The sequence below is a fragment of the Helianthus annuus genome, chromosome 4, assembly GCF_002127325.2.
Source record: "Helianthus annuus cultivar XRQ/B chromosome 4, HanXRQr2.0-SUNRISE, whole genome shotgun sequence".
Classification (NCBI taxonomy): Eukaryota; Viridiplantae; Streptophyta; class Magnoliopsida; order Asterales; family Asteraceae; genus Helianthus; species Helianthus annuus.
The window spans coordinates 19,759,089-19,771,278 of NC_035436.2; the positions used below are offsets into that span (position 1 = coordinate 19,759,089).

Here is a 12,190-nt window from a genome sequence, read left to right on the forward strand (position 1 = left end):
TCTTTTCTTCCTTTGACTTCAATCTTGACTTTGACTTTGACTTTCGAAACACTAGGGGGTTACAGTAAACACTTGTATATGATCATGTAACTGTATGATCATCAACTGTAAACGCTTGTATAACAATACAAAAGAACACATTAGTTGCTCCACATTTCAAACCTTAAACATTAAACATTAAACATCAAACATCAAACCTCAAACATCAGACATCAAACTTCTAGATTAAACAACATTTTCATCAACATACAAAATGATGGATTAAACATCATTTTCATCAACATACAAACATCATTGTCTAACTTGCTAATGTTAAGTTAACATACAAAACGATGATTGTTTAGCTACTGCAAATGTGATCCTACTTCAAAGTTAACTTAACCTACAAAATACACATTACTATTCCTACATAACTACTAACTAATCTACAAAGATGGGCTCCATCTATGCAAACAAAAACAAAAAGAACTAAAAGTACCGTACCATAAAATGAAGATATTATGTGTCACATTTTATTTTATTAAAACTGTCTAATATCTATACTTAGATATATCTTATAAAAACTTAAAACTAACCACAACAAACTTCCTAAATAAAGGGTTGACAAATCTAAAATTAAATCTTAATACACTTCTATAGTTACGACTATAAATACATAGCAGGACACCACAATATCTATTGCTAAACAAAGTTTAAAAATGGATCTAGTTCTGAATTCAATTGTTGCGAAAAACCAAGCATTCGAGAATGAAAATTCTAAGGTCAGTTATATTATATCGCAGCAGTGAATTATTGGTTTCTCTTATTTACTTTTATGTAAATGTTAACTTATATGATTTTTTAGATTCAGTTGTATGATGAACATGCCAATCTAAACAACTCAGTCGTCGAACAAGTTTCTAAGGTATTAATTTTGTTGGTTTTTAAGTATTATTTTTGCATATATCTTTCATATTAATATGCTCGTTATGTTATTATATGTGTGTTTTATTGCAGGATGATGGTGATAAAAGTATTGATATTATTTCTTATGGTGCAAAGTTTAGTCCATACAAATCTGATCTTCAACGTGAATTTAGTGAATATGTAATTTTAAGGTTTATTTAATCGTTTTTTAACTTCTGTATTCAATATTTATCCTTTTTAAGGATTGGAAGTTTGAGACTCAAAGGATAGATCCAAGAGACTCTCTAAATGGAAATGGAGTGAGGTTGTTAATTTAGACGATTATGAGAACAATGACAAAGAAGAGGAATTAGAAGATATTGCCGATTCAAGCACAAACCAGAAAACACGATTAAAAATACCTTGAGCATCAATTCAGAAGTCGAACAGATTTCATGCAGTCTAATATGAAATCTGTTTTTTTTTTCATTTTCAGTTGTTATGTTTGATCTAGACGTATGAATAAAGTTTATTTTATATTTGAACTTTATTTTTGGTATTAATATAATAAAGTTATTGACCATATTAACAAAGTTCAAAATAAAGTTAGTATCCTAAATTTACAAGTCAACTGAACTTATATAAGTTAATATCATAAAGTTGCAATAAATAGATATTGCAGTTAGATATAATCAAGCTGAAATTATAAAATATTACAGTTATTCTTGGATATTAATCTAATAATTTATATTTCTTAATTAAAAAATAACAAAATAATAAACTTTAAAGCTAAACTTAAAAACTGAGCTTACTATGATATGAAGTTAATAAAGATATAAACTTTTAACATCCTATTTTTTATAAAGACTGTTTTTAAAATTTTATAAAAATATAAATTTTTTATATATAAAAATGAAATTTAACGATTAAAGTTAAAGGTGTAAAACGTACTTACGAGTCAACTACTATTTTTTATTTTTATAAATACAAAAATTTAAACTTTTGGATAAGTACCATGTGCATATTTAAAAAAAAATCTATGAACTTTAAAGAATAAAATTATAAACTTTATTATTTAACCAACAAAATAAACTTACTTTTTACAACTATAACAACTTACTTTACAAGATAATATTAGTCAGTTTCAAAAGAATTATTTACCAACTTTACTAGATACATAGTAGATTGCGTTGCATATTTTTAGGGATTATAAGTTAAAAGTAGACTTATATAGATAAGATTAGTTAGGAACTAAAAATTTGAACTCAATATGATATAAATTTAATAAAGATATAAACTCTTAACATCCTATTCTTTTTTATAAAAGCAATTCTTGAAATTTTATAAAAATATAAATTTTTTATATCTGTAAAAAACGAAAATTAACAATTTAAGTTAAAATTCTAAAACCTACTTACAAGTCAAATACTATTATTTATTATTTTTATAAAAATAAAAGATTTCAAACTTAAAGTTTATTGGATAAGTACTATGTGGATATTTAAAAAAGTTATGAACTTTAAATAATAAAATTATACTTTATAATTTAACCAATAAAATAAACATACTTTACAATTATAACAACTTATCTTTTATTTTTTATCTTTTGATTATTAATTTTTATAAAAAACAAGACTTTACATATGTGTAACACTTATGACATATATCCACCACAATAATTTGATCATAAATATTATATGAATATGAATAAGAAAACTAACAGAAACGAGCACCGCAATACAAAATGTTACCACCACTGCATCACACGGGTACCCTACCCTACTGGTCTCTATATATATATCCTTTAAATTTCAAAGGCGGTGGTGGTATTATTGTAGAGTTAAGGTTTGACAAAAAAAACTACCCGGACCCTCGTTCCTCTGCAGTCCACACGTCGATCATCGCGACAACATATTTTGATTTTCTTCAGTAAAGTAATGGTGCTCAAAAAGGTAGGGTAAAGCATTGTTAGATGAAGAATTTTGATTTCGAATTTGTTATTTGACGAATTGAATTTCAGGTGCTTGTTCCAGTTGCTGTTGGAACGGAGCCGATGGAGGCTGTGATTGTTATTGACGTGCTCCGTAGGGCTGGCGCTGATGTTACCGTCGCTTCCGTTACAAGCCAGCTTTGCGTCGATGCTGCCCGCGGTGTTACAATCGTCGCTGATGCTCTTATTTCTGCCTGTGTTGACACCGTTTTCGATCTTATTTCTATCCCTGTATGAATGCATGCTCTTCTTTCTTTCTTTCTTTCTTTCTTGCTTACTAGCTAATTAAAAATCTGTGTGTTTTGCAGTTGAAAACACAAAAGTCTAGTCTAGGGTTTCTCATTTTTGCTCAACCTAAAAGAAAACATTCATTTTCCCCCTAGTCTCCTCGATATGCTGATCATATTTGTTTGTTATTCTGTTTAATTTCCCTACGTACGTACAGGGAGGAATGCTAGGTACAGTTAATCTTAGAACTAATATGACCCTGTGGCGTATGCTGCGCGACCATGTTGAAGAAGGTCGAATATATGGTGCACTAAGTGAAGCTCCTGCTTTTTTACTTGGGAAGTGGGGTTTCTTGTGGAACTTAAAAGTATTATTATTATTATTAAGCTCACCTCCAAATATCTTTTTCTTAATTCTACTTGAAATGAAAACCACTACCTATATACTACATTTTTCTTTCTTTCTTTGTAGGCAACTTGCGCTCCATCTTCCATGGGGACGCTATCTTCTTATGCGATTGCGGTTGATTCACGACTCCAGCTGGATGGAAAAGCTGTTACTAGTCAAGGCCTGGGAACCACCATGGAATACGCTCTTGCACTCGTTGAGCAGCTGTTTGGGACAGAGAAAGCTGATGAACTTTCTGGACTACGGGTTTGCTTTACTATCTTATTATACCCTTTATTTGTTACCTAGTGTCGATTGATCATCGGATCTGTATAATTTACGTTTAGGTGTTTGTTGTATTATTGTGATCAGTTGATGCCTTTCGAGCCCAATAACACGTTCTTTCATACATGGCCGCAAAACTTATTTCAAAGGACATGCGGCACTCGACGACCCAAGGTGAGATTGCACTCTTCTGTAATTAAAGGTAACACAGTCTGTGGTCTGCTTTTGTTTTGGGTGACCAGCCTACTTTTTTGCCATGATGATACTCTTTGAAAATTATGTTTCGCATCATCATTTGTCATAGAGAATCTCATATGCCACATCTTGATGTTTCTAGGTTCTATTATCTATTGTGGATGGGTTGGAGGAGATGGAAGCTGTTATGATAATTGATGTTCTACGACGTGCAAAAGCCGAAGTTGTGGTGGCATCAGCTGCTGATAAACGTGAAGTTATGGCTTCTCGTAAAGTAAGATTAGTTGCAGACATGCTCCATAGTGACGCTGTTGAACAATCATATGACCTAATCATGTGGCTTGTAAGTTTGTGTCTATTCTTAGTTTATAACCTGTTAGCAACGGTGTTTTGAGTAACGTCTTTTGGACCTACTTATAGGGGGTCCTTGGATTTGCTAGGGCCCGAGCAGTTGAAGACTCTGATGATGAAGCACTTCCCCATGAACTACTAAAGGTATTTATTTATTTATGACAAGTTTTCTGGTCAACCCAACAAATTACTTGCCTGATGCCTGTTGCTATTATGTATGTATGTACTTAGGGGTATGGATTGATGAATGGTTTATCTATGTGTCTACTTAGGTGAGCCCTTTCACAGGACTATGCGAAACTCCAAGCAGCGTGATGGTTGCTGGTAAAGTTATCATCAGCAGAGGTCTCGGGACAACCTTGCTATTTTCATTGACCATAGTAGATCTATTGTTGGGTCGAGAGAAAGCATTAGAGATTGCTAAGCTAATGCTAGTAGAGAATTTTCATTGAACATCAGCTTCCGATCTTGCTTAGAGTATAGTATGTCTAGTCTAGTCTTAGTTGCTGCTTGCATGTTTAACACGAAAGTTGGTTTTTCTTCTCATTTTCCTTAACTTTGTATCTACATGAAAGGTTTCTACTACATTGAGTTACCATTGATGGTATCACTAAATTTGGAAAGAAAACCAAAAGAAATTAACTTAAGTTTTTTATTCTTTTAGTAATTATCAAAAATGTTTTTAATAATTCATCAAAAATTGGGTTAATTCACTGTTGGGCCAGTTTGAGGCACTTATGTCCGTCTAAGATGCATTATAAGTAATAGTGAGGATGCCCGCGCGTTGCGACAGGCGTTCCGACTAATAACACAGGAAATTTCAGTCCTTGCAAGAATCTATGAAGCAACAACTTGAAATAAGCAATAAGATGCTTACCGCCCTCTCTAAAGATCGCGACTCTTCTCCATCTTGTCTTTAGTTCTGTCCACACACCACCAACCCAAACTCCACCACAACAACAAACACCACCACCCCAAACTCCACCACAACAGCAAACGCCACCACCTCAGCGCCCTAATAATCCCCGCCCTCCCGACATTTGACAGGTCTAATCCTTTGGGTTGGCTATTCCAAGCCAATAACTTCTTTGACTACCCCATACGACACGATCAACGATTATCCCTCGCCGTTTTCTACTTTGTCGACTTGGTATAAACATCTAGCCAACACCCAATTACTTGGTACTTGGACCGGGGCACTAGAACTTCGCTTCGGCCCGTCTACACATGAGAATCACAAAGTCATAAAATCATGTAAAATTACATTTTTGTTTCCTTATAGTATACGTATGCACACAAACACACTAGGTTATAGACTCGTGTATTAAACGAGATTGTTTAATATAAATTATATAATCCTATAACATGTAAAAAAAAACAAGCTTTACATAACTGATTTATCTTGGTACATATAACGACAATGGCAAAACAAACATGAGTTATATTATACTAGAGATAGAAATGAGGCGAGCAACCTTGGTTTTATTATAATATGTCACCGACTTGGATATCAACTCTGATCAACAGAATTAAGATACAACAAGATACCCAAACCGATTATTATAGAAACCCTAAAAATATCTGAGTATAACACTACAATAACCAATCAGGCCAAGTGGAGAATCGGCCTGTGCACATGGCCCAAACCAATATAGGGCCCAAAACTATATATATATATATATATATATATATATATATATATATATATATATATATATATATATATATATATATAGGGTAGGGTTCATGCGAGAACCACTCTTATTGCGAGAACCATGAGAACCAATGTGAACATGGGGTATTATTGTAATTAAATAGTGAATGTTCAAAAAAAAAACACGGACTTCAAATAATTCAACAAAAAGCGGACTTCAACAAAATACTATTTCATATTTAATTGTTTAGAATCACGTCCGAACATTTAAAACTTGCACACTCTCTACAATCTCTGCACTTCGATTTCCATTAACAACCTCACCATATCATCGTACAATTTAGGGCACAAATTTAACAAAATCATTCATCATCGGTTACCGATTGTTATTAAATTAAACAATTTAATAACCGTTTACAAAATCATTGATTACCATTGATCGACATGACCTAGCAATCAGAAATCGTGTTCGTCTGAGTATTAATCGCTAGAAATCGTGTTCGTCTGAGTATTAATCGTTGATCGTCTATCTCTGCCAGATCTCAATTAGTCGTCAATCACGCCATCTAACACTCGGTAAAGATTCGATTATTACCGGTAGATATATATTATAGTTTAAGTATCTGTTGTTATCAGTAATTAATTTTGATTTCTATGATTGTGATTCAAGTCGTTGATTCGTTAAAAAGGTCAGTTATATTGATGAAAATGCGTATAGTGATTATGCGTATAGTGATTCAAGTCGTTGATTCGTTAAAAGTGCATAGTGAATATGTGCATAGTGCTTATGCACATATGCATATTTTGCCATATTAGTTTAAAAGGTCAGTTATTGATGAAAATGTGTATAATTATGCACATGTGCATAATTTGCTAGAATAGGTTAATAAGGTCATTCCAGTTAAATTGTCCACGCCTGGTACGTGGAAACAAATTGCCAATATTTCCAACGATTTTGCAGGTTTGGGGGTGGATCTAATGTCGTTGTTTAAGCGGGCTCAGATTCTGGAAGGAAGTGTGGTTGGGTGACCAGTCGTTGTGCAGCAGGTACGCACTTTTATATGCGCTAGAAAGCCGCAAATCAGCGTGTTTACAAGAGCGGATGGGGGTAGAAATCGGCCAACTAATGCTGCATCTCCAATGGTCTAGGCTGCAACTTAACCCGTCTGAACTGGCTGAGTTGTCGGACTTAACATATGCAGCGAATGCGGTCTCTTTTAAGGTAGGTCCAGACAGATGGATGTGGTCTCCAGAATCCTCAGGGTTATTTATAGTTCGTAACATCAGGAAGATAATCGAAGAAAATTCGTTTCCGAATGATGGTTTCGGGTTCTTTTGGAACAGATGGGTGCCGCTAAAAATAAATTTATCGGTTTGGAGGCTTGTTTTGGATAGACTACCAACAACAACGAATCTTAGTAGAACGATGTTCTTTGATGTCACATGCAGTTACGGCAGGATAAAGAAATACAAGGAATAGGACAAGTAGACGAATGCACGATATGATGGATCTTATGTGATGGATGATAAGGGCGACAAGACAGTGGAAAACATTAATGAAAGAAAGTTGGATAGAACGATGTTATATTGAAAATTATGGTTGTTTTTTGTATGATGGTTTACATGTTAGTTATTTTCTTTTAACGATAATTTATATTTGTTTATTGGACGATGACAACTATGTGATCGTTAATTCCATAATTTGATGTAATATGGTATAGTATATGTTGGAAACGCACATGTGCATAAGGTGAATTAGTATGCATAGTGGTGATATATGATGTGTTACCAGATGATTATATTCAGTTTACAACGTTTTCAAATGTTATATGGTGGTTGGTATAGTATATGTTAGAAACACACAAGTGTGTAATATTGTGGCATAAATGATTGTGTTGCCTATGCACATGTGCATATTTATATATTATGATGCATAGTGGTAATTCATGATGGTGTTTGGTATAGGATATGTAGTTTACAATGTTGTATGGTGTCTGGTATAATATATGTTGGAAATGCCCAGGCACATATTGATGTGATATAATGTGTGGCATAAATTATGTTGGCAATGCACATGTGCATAATGTATACGTTGCAATGTATAATAGGTGGATTGAAAATGGAGTACATGCACTTAAAACTTAATGACATTAGAAACAGTGAATCGACAGGTTTAGATGCTACGATTTCAATGTTGAAAATGCACGCGTTGGGTAATGCACATGTGCATGTGTTGAAACAGTGGACATATTGGTAATTTATGTTAAATGGACATGAATAAAACAATGAATATTACACCGTTAAGTAGATAAACAATAAGTATAAACAATGAATGTAAACAAAAAAACAAGTGATAATCAATATATAAGTAGTTGCGTGTGGAAAATCCAGTTGTTGTATCATAAGTGTTGTACATCATCACAATGTCCTCCTAGTGATTAAACGTTCTATTTAAAGTAGGGAATTCAGCATCAACATCAGTGCCAACCCCACCCATCTTGACCCGTCTTCACTCTGGTGTTTCTCAGCATGCCATAAGATGCATAAACTCCACCCATGCCTTCCCGGTTGTCGGCTTGTTCTTCCATTTTTTTTTGTAGTTGTCCGCCACCCAATACCCTTTGTTTAATGCCATTTTGTACATAATTGGATAGTCATCCATAAGGCACCTGTTCAGAATCCATACATAAACAGAATCCATACATCAATGACATGGTATAATTTTCAACATAATGCACATGTGCATATAAGTTAATACAATATCATTTACAATCAACATGATGCACATGTGCATATAATTTAATACAACATCATTTACAGTCAATATAATGCACATGTGCACATCATTTAATACAATATCATTTACAAAAGTATAAACATCGTTTACAGTCAACATAATACCTTTAGTCACAAATCAACTGAATTGCAACTCTTGATGATCTGTATTTGTAGGTGCTGTACCAGTCAAAGTGTTGTAGACATAGAGTCAAGAGTCTGAATTTCAAACCCATGAAGGGTATGTCGACTTTCAACAGTTTTAGACATAGTTCTGTGACTATCAACGGGATTGACAGCAGATGGACATAGTTTTGTGCCGCCGTGATATCATGCACATGTGCATTAACCAATGTGAGCATTTTTCAACATAATGCACTGAAAGTTTACGAAAGATGAGTATGTGTGTTATCAACATAATGCACATGTGCATGATCGGTGATGAGTATGGGTGTTATCAACATAATGCACATGTGCATGATCGTTGTATTGATCAATTAAATAAACAAAAAAAAACGAACAATGTTAACTAAACAATGATATAGGAACATAGAGTAATCAAGAAAATGTTAAACAAAAAATGATACAGTAACATAGAGTAACCAAGCATGTAAAAAACTAGCAAAACAAACAAAGAACAATGATAAATAAACATTGATATAGGAACATAGAGTCATCAAACATGTAAAAACTATTTATGTATATTACCTTTAGTCTCGTATTGTATAAATTGTAATTGTTGTTGGTCCAGATTTGTGGGTGTTGTAGTAGTCGATGTTGAAGTAGTGTCACCGGAAATTGAGTGTTTATCAGAAATTGAGTGTTCAGCGAAACTGGTAACAGAGTGGGTGTAATAAAAAAATATGTAATTTGTTGTAGTCACTGGATAAATGATGTACTTGACTGAGTAATCGTATAAGGATGAGCCGAATTAGTTATCGAAGTGGTGACCTATGAGCAGATGTATGAATGTTACCTGATGAGTTGTCGTCGTCAGAGTTGTCGTTGAAGGAGTTGTCACGGTGGTGGTGCGGTGGTGTCTCGGTGGTGATGCGGTGGTGTCTCGGTGGTGGCAGCGGTGATGTATTAGCACTGATCGGCGGCGGATGTGTCGGCGGCGGCGGTTGTCATGGAAGTGGTAGCAGATAACGATTTGAAATACATAACCAAATTTGTTGAAGTAGTTGTCACAGTGGTGGTGCGGTGGTGTCTCGGTGGTTGCAGCAGTGATGTGTTAATGGTGATCGGCGGCAGATGTGCCGGCAGCGGCGACGGTTGTCATGGGTGTGGTTGCAGTTACCGATTTGAAATACATCACCAGATTGAAGAACCAGATCGAGGAGAGGATACATAGCTGATTTGAAATATAGAACCAGATTGAGGAGAAGATATAGAACTGTTAGATGTAATTTCACTTTAATTACAAAAAATGCCATGTGTTCACACTGGTTCTCGCGGTTCTCGCAATAAAGGGTGGTTCCTAACGGATCTTTATCCTATATATATATATAGGGGGCTGCTAGAATGAGAACCACGCCGAGTTGTAAGAACCGCGAGAACCACATCATCCGGGTCGCCGTTTACCATGAGTTTTTTTTACAACTAGATGTGTGTATTATAAACACAGCCGTAAAAAAAAAAATTTAAACGCCGCGGCCGAGGGGGTAGTTTTTTACACCACAAGTTTGGTGTTTTTAATTTTTTTTTTCTTTTTTCTTTTTTTTAAACCAAACTTGTCGTGTAAAAAACTACCCCCTCGGCCGCGGCGTTTAAATTTTTTTTTTTACGGCTGTGTTTATAATACACACATCTAGTTGTAAAAAAAAATCATGGTAAACGGCGACCCGGATGGTGGGGTTCTCGCGGTTCTTACAACTCGAGGTGGTTCTTATTTTAGCGCAATTCTATATATATATATATATATATATATATAGAAAAAGTATATCGTACATTACGGCTTAACGTGCTTCACGTACAACAACGTGCGTGATTTGTTCTATAACATGCGTAATTAATGTTTTCAATATGCGTGATTTTTGTGTTTCAACATGCGTGATTTTGGATTTTTGAGTTATAACGTGCGTGATTTTAAAATGAACGTACATAATTATCTGTCGTACGTGATGTACGTTAAACTGTAATGTACGTTAACCTTCCTCTCTCTCTCTCTCTATATATATATATATATACACACACACACACACCTATATGGGTTAGGTTCATTTGTGAACCTTACCCCTATTTGTGAAGAAAACCAACACATCTTGGCCCTTGATTTAGTTTAATAATTAAAAGGGTAGGATTGTCATTAGACAATTAAACATTATTTATTATTTAAATTTAATAAAGATCAATTACCAGATATACATAACTACCCCTAGATACTTGCGATCTAAACATCAGATCATAAATTTGGATTCATCTTTCATCTTTCACCCAAAAAACCCACGTCCATTCCATTTCCATCAAGGAACTACATCATCATCTTCCATATCGATGATTTCATGATCTTTTTATTCAGTCCATTCTATTTCCATCATTGTTTCTTGAATTTTTTCCTACATAAATTAATATTATGTCAGACACAAACGATCATCCTAGTATTTCTGCAATTCCTCCAGTGCCCGAACCGACGAAAGAAGATCGTGTGTATACTACAACCGTTTAGCGTCAATGTTTTCTTTAAACATCATATTATATACGTTTATTGGATGTGTATTCACTTTCGTTGTTTGACGAAACTAGTTGCAGGATTCTCTTTGTATAACTATCGCCTTTAATTATCCTTGCGATACTTGCATGATTCTCTTTGCTAAACTACTTTTAAAGGCAATAATTACCTAAAATTTATGCGTTAGTTTGCATAAATGGCGAAATCCGTGATAAACACCAAGCTTAAAGTTGTATATATAATGAAAGGATGAAAATGTAATTTGTATGGCGTGTGAGTGTGATGTTCTATTAAAAAATTGGTTCTTTTGATTTTAAGTTATTACATGATTCAAATAAAATGTTTTGGATTGCTGCATGCATTTGTTGATTATTAAATTGTTATGTTGATGAAATACATATACGTATATTACGATTACTATATGCATTTGTTGACTTGTTTTGACGGACTTTCTATCAACCATGTAGTTTTCTATGTTAATAGGTTTTGTTAATAACATTTGGCACATAGCAAATGATCTGTTTTCTTTCAACATCTCTTAGAGTTAATTATCCTGGTTGTTTCTGGGCTCTAGACATGTGTCTACAACTGGTACCTCAGTATGATATAACCGTTCCATTCACTAGCAGTTTAGTAGCTTTCAATGTTAATATTACACATGTGTAAGGAAAATGCATTATACATACGCGTATGTATTGTACGTAATACGATCTCAAATAACCTGCGAATAGGCCTCCAAATAAGTCGTCTTTAAATATAGTCATACAAT

At 34.1% G+C, this 12,190-nt stretch overlaps 1 protein-coding gene across 1 annotated transcript; it reads left to right on the forward strand.

The window, feature by feature from the left end:
* The first annotated feature begins 2,716 nt into the window (after positions 1-2,716).
* On the forward strand, positions 2,717-4,920 carry LOC110935913 (protein DJ-1 homolog B). The gene is made up of 8 exons (XM_022178267.2): positions 2,717-2,837; positions 2,906-3,106; positions 3,321-3,470; positions 3,575-3,757; positions 3,863-3,949; positions 4,113-4,313; positions 4,391-4,465; positions 4,594-4,920. The coding sequence occupies exons 1-8, from the start codon at positions 2,823-2,825 to the stop codon at positions 4,771-4,773; spliced, it is 1,092 nt and encodes a 363-aa protein (XP_022033959.1). The 5' UTR covers positions 2,717-2,822; the 3' UTR covers positions 4,774-4,920.
* The last annotated feature ends 7,270 nt before the right edge of the window (positions 4,921-12,190 follow it).